General features: G+C 42.2%; 1 protein-coding gene across 5 annotated transcripts in view; it reads right to left on the bottom strand.

The window, feature by feature from the left end:
- The window catches only part of helz (helicase with zinc finger), a 290,186-nt gene that overhangs the window by 207,689 nt on the left and 66,625 nt on the right, over positions 1-15,872 (bottom strand). For 4 of the 5 annotated variants that reach the window (XM_072483730.1, XM_072483732.1, XM_072483731.1 and 1 more), the window contains exons 4-9: positions 14,271-14,395; positions 9,243-9,299; positions 5,417-5,465; positions 3,777-3,852; positions 1,834-2,032; positions 725-832 (exon numbers count right to left, since the gene is read on the bottom strand). In XM_072483730.1, coding sequence (XP_072339831.1) covers positions 725-832; positions 1,834-2,032; positions 3,777-3,852; positions 5,417-5,465; positions 9,243-9,299; positions 14,271-14,395 — 614 coding nt within the window. The remainder of the gene's footprint in view (positions 1-724; positions 833-1,833; positions 2,033-3,776; positions 3,853-5,416; positions 5,466-9,242; positions 9,300-14,270; positions 14,396-15,872) is intronic. The other variant, XM_072483734.1, reaches the window with a different exon arrangement.

The raw sequence follows: 15,872 nt of genomic DNA, 5'->3' as shown, positions 1-15,872 counted from the left end.
ACACTGGTCAGATTTCACTGGAGTTCTGTGCAAGTCACTGTATTCAAAAAGGGAAATGCATGCATTGACAAGGAGTTAGAATAAACCCAGCTGGAGGCTGCGGTGAGCTATGGGAACAGATCATGGAAGCTTAAAATCTAAATAACATTAAAAATTAGCAGTAGGCCATTCTGCGCCTTGAGTTTGCTTCACCATCCAACAAGATCATGAGGAAGTGAATAAGTAGCATTTGCAAATGATTAAATGATATACAGAAAGTGACCCAAAATAAGACTGAGGTCAGTTAGGCCTCGAGAACAAGGCAAGACAGCATTGCTGAAAAGTATATTTATAAAGTGATCATAGAAAACATTTCTTTACTTTCTAAATCTTCAACCAAATTTGGGGATACCTTCTTCAGAATAAACTATTTATTTTCGACCAATGAGTGCCTTAATATCAACCAAATTAAATTGTATATAATATATTTTATGCTATACATTCTGCCTCACTGGCAATGTTAGAAACAAAAGCTAGCCTCCTTAGCATACATTAATTTTGGGAGCACTAATAAAATGTAACAATGATGTAACTCCTCATCTCCATCTGGAAATTGCTGTTAAAAATTCATGGGAAGATAGATTCAGTATTGGCTACGGTTAACATTTGTGTGTGTAATATATTAAAAGCTTCCAGGTATTATGTTAAATTAACAGACCGTATAAAGTGAATCTCCTGTACTTACTTTACAATGGAGTATAAAGGTCCACGCTTGACTAGATTTCTTGGTCGTCACAGTTACCGATAGTTCTGGGCTATGTTCCACTGCTACACCATCCACAGACTCACTAAGCTTTAAAAGCACAAAACAAATCCACCTTAGCAAATTGACATCTTGAAGGGAAACTGTGACCGCAAATCAAAAATGAACTGCAGTTTCACACAACATTTATCACTTCAACCCCACTCCGTAATTTTCTCTTCCCTTTAGCTGGATGAATAAATAAACGTACTCGCAATGATTGTTGGCACAGTCTACCATTACACAATTATCTGCTCCCAGGACCTTTCTTCTATGGAATTGGTTGTGTTTCAAAATTTGCTTCTTTTTCTCCGGAAACCATCAACTCCTAGTTGGGTACAACTGATGATATTCAGTCTCTGGTACATTACCCAAGTATGCATTTACCCAAGTGTGCTTTCTTCATTGTACAACATATCAGGAAGCAATCACATTATTGATAGTGGTAGAACCCTGTATGAGGCCCAAAACAACATGCATCCCTTAACCAATATTACCAAAACAGATTATCTGGTCATCTATCACAATGCTGTCTGTGCACAAACTGGCTGCCAGGTTTGCCAAGAAAGCAACAGTGACTACACTGAAATGGGGCAGCACGGTAGCCTTGTGGATAGCACAATTGCTTCACAGCTCCAGGGTCCCAGGTTCGATTCCGCTTGGGTCACTGTCTGTGCGGAGTCTGCACATCCTCCCCGTGTGCGCGTGGGTTTCCTCCGGGTGCTCCGGTTTCCTCAGACAGTCCAAAAATGTGCAGCTTAGGTGGATTGGCCGTGATAAATTGCCCTTAGTGTCCAAAATTGCCCTTAGTGTTGGATGGGGTTACTGGGTTATGGGGATAGGGTGGCGGTGTTGACCTTGGGTAGGGTGCTCTTTCCAAGAGCCGGTGCAGACTCGATGGGCCGAATGGCCTCCTTCTGCACTGTAAATTCTATGAAATCATGCAATTGGCTGAGAGACATTTTTGGTCACCCGAAGATGTGGAATACATAATATGGATACTTGTTCTTTCTCGCTCACTTGAGATGTGCCAAATCGTGAAATTAACGTACCACTTTTTCTGGAGATAAAGAATTCATCCATTTTTCAATTAACGTTTCCATATAATTCCCAATAGACTGTTTATTTTCTTTTTGCTGTTTCAAACGCATCAGCCGTGAAGAGTAGCGTTTCTGCCATTCCGCCAGCTCCTTCTGCGAGTGTGCGGATGTACACTGAGCACCATATCTACATATCTTCTGTTCGATGAACCTAAAACAAAAAATATATATATATAATTACGTGGCTTATTAGGCAACAACATTTTAAGATTTTATAATTTGTCACTAGCTTCCCTGACTTTACAACAGCAAAGACAATAATGCACATTTGTCAAAAGATCATTTATAAGGCTTTATTTTTATTTGTATAGCTGGGGAAGCAGCTGTAGTTTGATGCTGAGGTTAACAATCCATTCAACAGCTTTAGTCAATGTAGTATGAAGGGTTGTGATGCCACTAGGAATGGATCTCTCAGGCCAGATGTTCAGTATCTGGGCAATCATATACTTCAGGTAGCTAGAGTCACAATATGAGCAGATTTGCATATTCCATCTGTGGAGCAAGTGGCCACATCTTCACTGGTGTGTCCTCAAGGTATTGAATGTTGAAACCTGGAACTTCACTACCAAGGTCAGTTACCAGGTTCTGGTTGATTATGTTTGCAGCCAACCAGCAGTTACATCATCAAGAGGTGGAGCTGTGGTCAGCTTGCAGGGCTTGGAATGCATTTTGGTAGGGACGATGTGCCTCGGATTTTGTTTTGAGGTTGTGTCAACGGGAGTGCTTGGTTAGTTGTCAGCCGCTGGTGCTCTTGGAGGAGGGCGTTTCCCTGCAAACATCTTGAGCTTCAATATGTGCTAGCAGAGGAAGTCACTTGAGCTGTGTTGGTCTCGACATTCCAAAGATAGAAGGTAGTTGTCTATCATGTTTTGTGGTGCGGTTCCTGAGCCAGGTTGAGCAGCAGTATTCTGCTGTTGGGTCGAGCAGTGAAGCGATGTGGAGTGCGTTGTCTCTGCTGTTCCAAGTGGTATCTGCCAGTTTCCGTACAAGATTCTTCTGGACTTTGGCTCCAGTATTCTGAGGTGTTGCCTGTAAGTCAATGTACAATCATGAGATGCCACGGTATTCTGGCACTGGATTCTGGGTGAGTGGTTGGCTGCAGAACTAGACATGGAAGTTCTTCCTTGGCCTACTAGTTGTTCAGATGAAGGACTGAAATGACAGTCTTGACAGCATTTGGTCAAAACCTCAATTTGTTTTAAATAGGCTTCCAAAGAACATAGATCCTCAGCGAGTGTTTTCTCAATATCCTGAAGTTCTTTAGCTTGCAAAGCCCAAGTCATCGCCATATGCGAAGAGTCATAAGTTTGGGGGAAGGGAGGTCACTGACGTTGGGAGAACTAGAGCCAAGAATGATCCCTGTGGGTCATGTTTGGGTGGCGGATTTGATCGCCAAGGCACACTTGGTAGTGATGATTGCGAATCACAGATTCCAGGGCACTGGTGGTTATTGTCTACAGCTCTTCCTCGATCACAATTACTTCTCTGCAAACCTCAATGCCATCAACCCCACTGATGACTACATCAAGAAATGTGGAACTTTGGCATGGCGCTCATCTCCCAGCTTAGCATTTCCACTGGCATCCTCCCCCTAGCACTGACTCCTGCCCACCAAAATATCAGATCATGCATTCAATACCAAGATTCAACTTAACTAATGCTCACCACACTCTCAATGTTACAATCCAAATTCTCCGAGGAACAGAGGGAAGAGACAGAATGAAATATGAACACACAAATGACAGGTAAGAGAATGACCATGTGCATTAACTTATAAATGGACAGCAGCAGAAATCAGTCACTTCACAGAGCTCTTCCGCAAACAAAACGGTTGCACTTGGAATTAATCCAGTAATAAAGAAGTTAATTAAATGGAAGTCATCAAATCAGCTTACCTTTTGCACAGTGTGTATTCTTCACTACAGGTCACACCACGGGGAGGAGGCCGGAACTGCCATCCATCTTCAGAATCTACAGCAATCATTCAAATACATTTTAACACATCTCGGTTCTCCCTTCATATAGTTGCTTATTTTACTAAGTATTTCTTATTAAATCAAAGGGCCACCTCAGAGCAGCAACAGTTAACATGTCTCATCTATAATAGGTTGAGTTTCAGAATCCCTACAGTGCAGAAGCAGGCCATTCAGCCCATGAAGTCTGCACCAACCCTCTGAAAGAGCACCTTACCTAGGCCTTCACCCCGTAACCCCACCTAGGGGCAACTTAGCATATCCAATCCACCTAATGTGCACATCTTTGGACTATGGAAGGAAACCGGAGCACCCAGAGGAAACCCACACAAACACGGGGAGAAAGTGCAAACACCACACAGACAGTCAACCGAGGGCGGGATAGAACCCGGGTTTCTGGCGCTGTGAGACAGCAGTGCTAACCACAGTGCCACCCGAGTTTGCAATGACAAAAGATCTTGTAGTCCATTGAGCTTGCTCTTAAACTAAAATCAATTGTCAGCCTTGACCTACCCAAAGTCGTCAGAAGTCTGGCAAGAAACAATAGCTTGAATATTGCTATCAGGATAAATGCATTCTTGTGTTTGTCCTGATGAGTGCAAGGTGAAAAGCTTTGGTAACATCTCCACTTTCAGCAATATAAAAGTTCTGTACTACCAAATAACTAAAGACAAAACTTTTTTTCCAGAAAGAGTTAAATAAAACAACTTAATCCTGGCCTCCCTAAAACAAAATGAAACAAAATAAATTCTGGTACATGTATTCCTCACAACCAGAACTTACTCTTTTCCAGATAACATTCTAAAGGACCCAACAGCCACCTTATTTTATTGATCATCCTCCCGTTAACTTCCAGTCCTTTCTTTTCATAATCATACACCTTGTCCAACTGAGCTTTAAAAATATACATTCTTAATTTTTCCTTCTTGCCCTGAAAGCATCAACGTCATAAGCAGATCACGCTTGGGGGCATTCTCCATGTACAAGCCAAGGTAATAATTTTTTTCCAAAAATATGACCATTGTGGCTTTTACAGCATCATCTGATGTTGTGCCCAGCAGACGTCAAGTCAAATACTTCTACAGTAGGACACCTTGGATAGTTGACAGAAGTAGGAAAACTTGGCATCCCAACTGCAAACCTGGCTGAAAACCCCTAACGGAGTGCAAGCCAGGAATGGAACCTGGCAGCCCCAGGACTGCATGGATTAGAGTGCCACCAGGCATAGCTTTCATTCACTGGGTTATCAGGATTTAGGCTAAAATTATTTTAAGTCATTGGATAAATAACTTTTGTCATTCTCTTAAGTACCTCCAGCATATAATGTCAACTGAAAAACAGTGCTCAAGCAATAGACAAAGATCTAACCGTACAGTTAGAAAGCTTTACAATATTCTTGCTCAATGTAGTTCATTGGTTGTGAAACACTTTAAAACCTCCGGAGGACTCATGGTGCTTGAGAAATCCATGTTCTTTGGGTTTTTTTTAAAAATAGGTGTATTAACAATGCTGAAGAGAAAGTAACTTTAAATTCATCAAACAGTGCACGCTTTGTGAATTACCTTCTTCGGTGTCTTCTAAATATGCAGACATTAGTTTATTGCTGGTCATCTGCAAACATGAAAAAGCAGACAAGATGTAAATAGAAGAATTCTCAGCTCAGGGAGCAGTTAGTACGTTAAAATTGACATCACCTGATTGGTATCCAGTTACTCTTGCTGGAAACCAGTTCAAGAGGAGGAGGAAAAGTTGGCATACCAAACTTTACAACCTTTTGTAGAATTAAACCAATTTAAATTCAAACTAATGAATAAGCATCAACGTTTCAGATAAGTTTTTTTTTTTTTAAAAACATGCTCCGCACCCAAAACAGTCAACTAAGTGAAGGATAAAAGGGAAAGTAATAAGAATTAAACAAGGCATGGTCAATCAAGCGGTCGTGAGTACATGGATTAGGTGATGTTAAATTTGATCACGCACATTAAGAGTTGATGAATGAGTGGGGGAGAAGAGAGCCTTTGGGATCTTGAATTAATGGAGGTATGGGAAGTTAGGCAATGACTAAATCATGTACTTGTTGGAAAATGCAAAGAAAGCAAAGATTTGGGATATTTACGGTGATGATCAATGAATCTCCAATGGTTTTAAGGGCGGAGTTGCAGGAATGTCTAATGCAGCCTACATCGTACAGCTACATAGTAAAAGCTTCTACAAATATATAAGACAAAAAAAGAGTGGCTAAGGTAAATATTGGTCCTTTGGAAGATGAGAAGAGAGATTTAATAATAGGAGACGGGGAAATGGCTGAGGAGCTGAACAGGTTTTTTGGGTCTGTCTTCACAGTGGAGGACACAAATAACATGCCAGTGACTGATGGAAATAAAGATATGATAGGTGAGGACCTTGAGATGATTGTAATCACTAAGGAGGCAGTATTGGGCAAGCTAATGGGGCTAAAGGTAGACAAGTCTCCTGGCCCTGATGGGATGCATCCCAGAGTGTTAAAAGAGATGGCTAGGGAAATTGTAAACGCACTAGTGATAATTTATCAAAATTCACTAGGCTCTGGTGTGGTCCCAGAGGATTGGAAAGTAGCAAACGTGACACCACTGTTTAAAAAAAGTCGGCAGAAAGCGGGTAATTATAGGCCGGTAAGCTTAACTTTGGTTGTAGGGAAAATGCTGGAATCCATCATTAAAGGAGGAAATAGCGGGGCACCTGGAGGGAAATTGTCCCATTGGGCAGACGCAGCATGGGTTCATAAAGGGTTGGTCGTGACTGACTAATTTGGTAGAATTTTTTGAGGAAGTTACCAGTGCAGTAGATAACGGGGAGTCAATGGATGTGGTATATCTGGATTTCCAGAAAGCTTTTGACAAGGTGCCACACAAAAGGTTGCTGCATAAACTAAAGATGCATGGCATTGATGGTAAAGTGGTAGCATGGGTAGAGGATTGGTTATCTAACAGAAATCAAAGAGTGGGGATAAATGGGTGTTTCTCTGGTTGGCAACCTGTGACTAGTGGGGTCCCTCAAGGACCAGTGTTGGGCCCGCAGTTGTTCACAATTTACATAGATGATTTGGAGTTGGGGACCAAGTGCAATGTGGCAAAGTTTGCAGACGACACTAAGATGAGTGGTAAAGCAAAAAGTGCAGAGGATACCGGAAGTCTGCAGAAGGATTGGGATAGGTTAGGTGAATGGGCTAGGGTCTGGCAGATAGAATTCAGTGTTGCCAAGTGTGAGGCTATCCATTTTTGGAGGAATAACAGCAGAATGGATTATTATTTAAACGGTAAGATGTTAAAACAGGCTGCTGTGCAGAGGTACCTGGGTGTGCTGGTGCACGAGTCGCAAAAAGTTGGTGTGCAGGTGCAACAGGTGATTAAGAAGGCTAATCGAGTTTTGTCTTTCATTGCTAGAGGGATGGAGTTCAAGACTAGTGAGGTTATGCTGCAATTGTATAAGGTGTTGGTGAGGCCACATCTGGAGTATTGTGTTCAGTTTTGGTCTCCTTACCTGAGAAAGGACATATTGGCACTGGAGGGAGTGCAGAGGAGATTCACTAGGTTGATCCCAGAGTTGAGGGGATTAGATTATGACGAGAGGTTGAGTAGACTGGGACTGTACTCATTGGAGTTTAGAAGGATCTTATTGAGACATATAAAATTATGAAGGGAATAGATAGGATAGATGCGGGCAGGTGGTTTCACTGGTCGGGGAAAGCAGAACTAGGGGGCATAGCCTCAAAATAAGGGGAGGTAGATTTAGGACGGAGTGTAGGAGGAACTTCTTCACCCAAAGGGTTGTGAATCTCTGGAATTCCTTGCCCAGTGAAGCAGTTGAGGCTCCTTCTTTAAACGTTTTTAAGAAAAAGATAGATACCTTTCTAAAGAATAAAGGGATTCGGGGATATGGTGTACGGGCCGGAGAGTGGAGCTGAGTCCACACAGATCAGCCATGATCTCATTAAATGGCGAAGCAGGCTAGAGGGGCCAGATGGCCTACTCCTGTTCCTAGTTCTTATGTTCTTACATCACCACCAGGATGGAAATATTACTGATAGTCAGGCCAAATGGATAATTTGAATGCTCAGTTTATGTAATTTACAACTGTCCCAATATGGATATGGTTAACTTAGGATTTGAATGGCAAGAGGGATCACCTTTGTTTAAGGGCAGAGCGAACATCAGAAAATTTGCAAGAAAGTAGACAAGGTTTAGGAAAAAAAACAGATCATGGAGCCATGTCATGAGTGTGCTCTCCCCCACTTTCCCAGTTTTGTTCTTTTCTGGTCACCGAAGAAGCCTGGCACTTCAGGCTCTGCCAATGCTCATCTCACCCAAGACAAGAGAATGTTGAATCAGGAAAGCCCATAGTTGTTCCGAGTGTGGCAATTTCACAAGAGTACAAATGAGTCCTGTTTGTGAGTTTGGATGCAAAGTTTTTTTTTTTAAAAAGCCATTTCTAAGGTGATCGAGTATGAATGGGTGTCGTCAAGTCAGGTTAGGGTCAAACTTGATTGCGCCACTCCAGTGGTCAAAAAGCCTGTATTGCTCAATATCTAATTCTAGACTCAGATGAAGAATAATAGTTGAGTTATCAGAAGGTAAACACTCATGGAGCCATGAGAATGAGCAAGAAAAAGTGAAAACAGAGTAGCCACTTGGATGAGGTCTCTGGTATCTGCATTTTGAGAGAGAATCAACACTTCAGGGGAGAAAATGCTTTCCTTGTTCTTTGCCTCCACATTTTCTTTTTTGCCATCCAAAATAAATTGGACTGGTTGCAGGTAAATGAAGTGGAACAAGGACAAGAATAGGAACTCCTAGATCAATTGTAAAATAATAGCCCAAGCACACTATTATTTCTCTCCAACGTAGTTGTTCTCATTTTATTCTGGCCAATGAGAGCATTCAGTAGTGTACAACTGAAACATCTCCTAATTATGCCACTTGGTGATAAATACACAAGAATAGTCTAGTGATTTCCCAACAATTTTGGGTTTCTCTGTTTTGATTCAAGCTCAGCAGTTTACAATGTGCAGAACCATTCGGATCAAAACCGTGTCCTGTAGGTACCACTGGGCAAACCCTGCCGGCTATTTAAAATTGAGAATTTACAAAAATGAACACTTGGTAAAACTTCAAAACAAAGAATCATTCAGTAGAATCTTCCTTTTAAGGGCTGAGGAGCAGTGTTTTATTGGGAATATAAATGCAAATTTTGTCACATGCACAGCAAAGAAAAAAAGAATGAAGAACATAATTCAGGTTTATAGCCCCCAATGGCCATATCTAAAGTGTGACGGAAATGAAAAGCAGACAAATTGCACAATGATTTATGACAAGTAGAACCCTCATCAAAAGCCTTCAACAGATTACTCACCTCCATTTCTGCAAGAAGCATTTTGAGCCTGGTTACATCTTTTGTTACCATTCCATTCTAGAAAAAAATATTAAAGAAAATATAGTAATTTGGCAACAAGTATTTAAAAATGTATATTTATACCAGGACTGTTCCAAGTTTCAAACATATTGTTCAGTGGCTCAGAGATATTTCCAGAGTGTGAAACCCTTTAGAAACCAAATTGCATAAAAAGTGGTTTTCCTCTTTAATTAAGCACACACAATTCTTCATCTAGGTGTGTTTCATTAAAAATAAAACTTCATATGCCATTCTCTAGCAACACCCATAATGATCCAGAGTTGTATTATATTGAAGAACTTGGCATTGAAGGATCCAGTAATCCCACCGGGATTGCAGTCCACATCCCTGTCACTTCAGTCACATGGATATTTGTGTGCGCTAACAAATATAATTTCCACAGCATTGCTAATGGTCAAACTCCTGAAATACAGCAGTCAACCTTTAATGTAAAATCATAGTTTTACTGCATTGAGCTGCATGTGGCAGTTATAATGAAGGCCATGGATGGCTATGATGGCAAAAAGGGAGCTATGTTTTATTAGTAAATTTAAACCACACCCTTCTTTATTCTATTCTGCCTCAAGTGTGAACTTACCTGCTCACACTGTCAGTGCTGGCAACCTACCAACTTGGTTTGCGTACATGATGTAGGCTCCATCTAGAATCATAAAATGATTACAGCACAGTAGCACAGTTCGTGCCAGCACTCAAGTGCAACTCAGCCCGTCCCACTTCCCTGCCTTTATCCTATGCCCTACAAATGCTTTTCCTTCAGAAAGTTATCCAAAGGGCAGCATGGTGGCCTAGTAGTTAGCACTGCTGCCTCACAGCGCTGAGGTCCCAGGTTCGATCCCGGCTCTGGGTCACTGTCCGTGTGAAGTTTCCACATTCTCCCCTTGTCTGCGTGGGTTTCACCCCCACAACCCAAAAATGTGCAGAGTAGGTGGATTGGCCACAATAAATTGCCCCTTAATTGGGAAAAATAATTGGGTAATCTAAATTTTAAAAAAAAAGTTATCCAATACCCTTCTAAAAGCCATGGCTAGAACTGCCTCCACCACACCAGCATACGGTGCATTCCAAACTCTTGACCACTCGCCGCACAAAAAATCAGTACACTTCTTCCCTGCTCCACAATGATTTGAGCAATTTTATTTTGTGCCAAGATCACAAAAACAATAGGGAGAGCACACTCCTTTAAAGTCACGACATTCATTATAATGTCATTTGTGCACAGGCATGCATGATCACCTGACTTCAGAGTGCTCCAAAAACAGAGGGAATCAAATTTTGAGGGAGTCAGGGCAAGAGAAGAATAAAAAGCATTCCATATTCTACAGAAGGAAGCATTCTATTCAAAATTCACTTCATGAAGGCAATATGACATCTTTAACTAAGGTAAACAGTGTTTCAACAGATTGTTTGAAAGAATACCATTTTATTTCAAGAGGTACTAGCCACTGCTGGACAGTATTCTGGGAGACTTGTCCTGGGGTGACTATTACTACCTTGCTTCAACAGGGGAAAGGAAAAATTATAAAGACATGTGTATGCCGTAAAAATTGCATAGAGATGACTTCCGGTGGCGGCGGGCGGGAGGCAGCCACACACTGGAGGGCTCCCGCTCGGGAATAGAAATTTCGGGGTTTTAACGCCCGGTCCCAGGGACAACGGAGGCTGAAAAAGCTGTCAGAAGGCACAGGGAGGAGAAATGTCCAAGCTTGGGGAAAAAAAGGCCGTGAAAAAGGGGATTATTGAAAGTCCGCCGGTGAGTGGAAAAGTCAGCGCAGGAACTGTAAGGAAAGGGGAGGCTGGAGCACCAGGGGAGGCTGCATCGCTCACAGCAGAAGAATTGGCCAAAGTGATGGTTGTGGAACTTGAAAAACAGTTCACAAAGCATATGGAAGCGATGAAGGAGGAGATGGGGCGGTATTGAAAGTGGTGGAGGAGGCGATTGCCCCGGTGAGGGCAGCGGTATAAAGCGCAGCGGCGGAGGTGCGGGAGCAAAGTGAGACACTGAAGGAAGTGAAAGAGGTATTATCGCAGCACAGTGATCAACTCACCTCGATGGGGAAGGAGTTGCGGAAGGTGACAGAGACCAACAAGGGTCGGCGAGCCAAAATGGAAGACCTGGAAAACAGATCCAGGTGGCAGAATCTGAGGATCGTTGGTCTGCCCGAAGGGGTGGAAGGCCAGAGGCCGACGGAGTGTTTTGCCACGATGTTGGCGAAGCTAATGGGGGAGAGGGACGATCCCTCTCGATACGAAATGGATCGGGCTCATCGGTAATGTAGGCCTATACCAAAGGCGAGTGAGCCACCAAGAGTAGTAACTGTGTGTTTCCATAGGTACAGCGTGAAGGAGACGGTCTTGTGCTGGGCAAAGCAGAAGCGGGTGGTGCAGTGGGCTGGAGCTGGTATACGCATATACCAAGACTTTACGGTGGAGCTGGCGAGGAGGCGTGCTGCCTTCAGCCGGGTGAAGAAGGCACTATACATCAGCAAGGTGCAGTGCACCATAGTATATCCAGCTAAGTTGAGGATGACCTACAAATCCAAGACTTTTATTTTAGGACGGTGGAAGAGTTTGCGAAGGCAGAAGGACTCTGGCAGAATTGAGAAATGGGACTGAGAGCGGGTCGTGTACCGATGTAGCCTCATGTAACTTTATTTTTCCACTGCGTGTTGGTGTGTGTACGAAATGAGTCAATGTTGTATATATTTGGACAAGGGAAGAGTTGGGACATTCATTTGCAATGATGATTCTTTGGGGCTTGGGTGTGTATGTGGGGGTTGTGGGCTAAAGGGGATTTCTTGGTTTTCCAGGGACCGGGCTAGGGGGAAGGCGACCCGGGCGAGGGCCTCCACGCTGGCCGGTTTAAGCCGGCCAGTGAATGGGAGTGAGGTGGGAGAAGGGGCTGCGGCCATCGGAGCCTGGTAGAACAGGTTTTGGTGAGTCTAGCCGGGGTGAAAAGTTGGGGGAATGAACCGAGGTTGGGGGGAGGAGTTTACAAGAGGAGGTGGAGGAGAGGAGTCTGGGAAGGGGCCTACAATTCATGGGTGCCATTCACAGTATTCTTTCGGGGATTGGATGGCATTGAATATTAGGGGGGGTGGACTATATATGTCAACGGTGACCAGGGGCGATTCCTGATTCCTTCTTTCCTCCTTGGGAGGTTTAGTTTTATTTGATGCTTATATTGTCAGGTGGGCCGTTGTTTGGTGGTTAGTTAGAGGATGGGGTCGTTGTTGTTGGTAGGGGGATTGACATTGTATTCGTTACCGTTTACTGTTTGTTGGTGGGGTGTAAATTCTGAAGAAAATGTGAAAATAGATAATAAAAATATTTTTCAAAAATAATTGCATAGACATGCATATTCTCCACCATTGCTTCATTTGACAACTTAAAACCATCCTGTAAAATTGAAAGAACAATGTTTTCTGTGAAAGTCATTACAAAAATTATTACGGTTGTTTCGGATGACAGGAAAAAAATCTGGCTTCAATTTAACATTTGCAATATTATATTTCATCAGTTATTTCAGCTAGGAAGTGCACAGTGCTGTACACGAATGGTACAGTATTTCAGCTCAGACAATGGTTCTTGCAGCCATTTCTTGCCCGAAGAAACCAAACTTTGGATTTAACATTAATTCCATTGATTTGATTAAAGTAATTTCACTTAAAGCTGTGATTTCAGAGAACATAACTAGGATGTTAAATGAGGAATTATAGCACTTATTGTGCTGCATGATGCAAGAAATTCTATGCTATGGCCATCATCTTGGCTACTGACTATATGCTTTTCTATTCATTTTGCATGTATTTCAGATGAAATATCTTTGCACTATTTCTGGATTCAGACTACTCTCGTAGCCCAGTGATCACAAGCCTCAAGAACCAACACAAACAAAAACAGGAATGGGGAGATGTAACATGGCTCATTCTTGCAATTCCATTTTAAGAAGTTTAAACATTAAGATTTTAGAGGCCTTGCTGGAAAGTTCATTGGTTCATTAAGCTTACCATAGTTGTGCGTGTGCTAGAGGTAGCAGTTCAGGAGTTATAAAATCTGTTTGATCTTGATCTCCAGGGCTCATTTGTACTATGGGAAAAACAAGAGGTCCCTGTCTGCATTAGCTAAACTGTTCCATTGGTTGGAATAGCTCTCCTTGCAGGTGGGTATTGTGGTTGGCTTAAGTCATACAGGGTGGCAATTCTTTCCTGGAAGATTGTATGATTGTTTGCGGGTTAGTGGTCCAGTAAGCTCCCAGAAAGGGGCTGCAGACATTATATTTCACTACTTTCAGGTGAAGGACTGACTGAAATATTTCCCAACCATGTTTATTGTGCAGAGTGAAGCACTCTGTCACAGCTATCGGAAGTGACCAATCATTCAGCAATTGGAGATATTGTGCTCATCTGCATGCAACAGCCCTTCTTTAAAAAAAAAAAGAGCAGAGATGTTGGGACTGACTGCACAGGGCTTGCAAGACCAGACATCTGAGGTCTCCTGGACAGCCACCCGGAATTGCTGAACGTACAGACATGACCACAGTAAAGGCAGAGAGTTATTGCAGGTCACACACCCTCCAGAAGTCATCCAAGAAATGTGTTCAGTTTGTGGAGCTTACATTGTCATATCTGCCTATTTAGATGCAAGCCTTGCATCAGCATTGAATTCACTGGATCCACCACACACTGTAGCGTCAAATAGGAGGGTTTGGGATTCTTTGTAGAAAATGCCTAACATCCATCAGATGAGCAAGTATGTGTTTGGAAAAAAAAAATCACCTCCAATGGCTGGCTCAAATGGCTTAAGGAGGGGTCTGGAAATTATGGTACATGGCAAGGGAATTAAAAAATCCCCAAAAGTTGAAATGGGGCAGCTCATCATTTCACTACCATTTAGTTTGTGCAACATAAATACAAGAAATTTCTGCTAAATCATATGAGGGGGAAATAAAAATTATAACACACAACCTACCAAAGATTCCCCCATCAAGGATTTTGATAAAATGCTGGACACTGCTTGTAACTTCCCCTCCACGTACATGCAGCGAAACACTGCTTGCAGTGTGCCGTCGCCCTTGGCCAGTCCCTCTGCCAACACTGTAGACACAGAAATATAAACCTTTCTTTACTTCACAGACTTTACTCCCAAAGTCTGTCAACAGAAATTATGAACTGAAATCCCAGGAGATTAGTTATTATGTCAACGGTGTTGTTATAAACTCTTGCCTGGTGTCCTGTAGAGAGTTAGTGAGATCAGAAAAGATAAGCTGAGGTATTCTCACAGAAGTCGTCTAAGAAACCATCAGCACAGAAGCGAAAAAAAGGAAATTGCAGACTGGGTGCATAAGCAGGGGAATAGATCTACAGTGCTTGTGGTATTGCTGCATAAGGCAGAAAAAGTGCGTCATTCTGGTCATCAAAATCAAACAAAAGATATGAGTCAGGAAATAACAGAGGCAAAGAACAATAAGGCTTCTGGTCATTAGAGTTGTTCAAAAAAAAGCTAAGTTGCGCTAAGAATATCAAGGGATAGGGATCAAAGATGGATGAATGGATCCCGGCTCTGGGTCATTGTCCGTGTGGAGTTTGCACATTCTCCCCGTGTTTGCGTGGGTTTTGCCCCCACAACCCAAAGATGTGCAGGGTAGGTGGATTGGCTACGCTAAACTGACCCTTAATTGGAAAAAATGAATTGGGTACTCTAAATTTATAATTTTAAATTTTTTTTTAAAAGATAAAAAAAGATGGATGAATGGAATTCAGGTATTGATTGGCCACAATCTAATGGAATGGCAGAAGAGACTGGTGGAGCCGAATAGACTTATGTTGCAATGTTGGGTAGGCTTTGCTTCAAATAACAGACTTCACGATGACTCAATTGAAAATATTCAAGATTGTGAAGGGAATTGGAAAAATTGATCAAGACAGAATGGTCATATTTGAGTGATTTGACACCAGGGAATTCACGGATTTCACTTTAAGAGTTATGGAATAAATTTCATGGAATTTCATTAAGTACACAATATAAATAAGTTGAAAAGAATGGGATCTGTTTCCAGAGAGAAAAGGGAGTGAGGGATAATATGAGAAGACAAGTTGTGCAATTGACTTGTGCATTAAGAGTCAAATGTCGTTTTCCAGTTAATAACGTTCTGCACAACTGTTAGGGCCACTCCGTGGATATCTGACAGAAAGTCAGAAATCTTATTAGCTACATTATCTGCCTGCTGCATGCAAAGACAATGGGAGAGAATACATCAGAATTTTAACTTGTAGAAAAGGTCCTTGCTGACTTGTCAGAATGTTCCAGTTTACAAATTTCATTTAGAACACCAGAGTTCCAATGAGCTATCATAACACTGCGCAGAGAGGGGATAAAAATCACTCCTATAACCTGGAGCACTGGTTCAATTTTGTCGTGTTGAATTAACAGCTGAGTTCAGCCAAAAGCTACGGACAGGAGTGGAGTGAAGAAAAGGGGGTGGGAGAAACGACAGGGAAGTGGAGTTTGAGGAAAGCGAGGCAGAATTATTACACCCAAATTGTATTCCACCGAGTCATTCTAGAAAGTGCA

Source organism: Scyliorhinus torazame, chromosome 18 (assembly GCF_047496885.1).
Source record: "Scyliorhinus torazame isolate Kashiwa2021f chromosome 18, sScyTor2.1, whole genome shotgun sequence".
Taxonomy (NCBI): domain Eukaryota; kingdom Metazoa; phylum Chordata; class Chondrichthyes; order Carcharhiniformes; family Scyliorhinidae; genus Scyliorhinus; species Scyliorhinus torazame.
The sequence above is the reverse complement of the archived record's forward strand: the minus strand, read 5'-3'. Positions and strand labels throughout refer to the sequence as shown.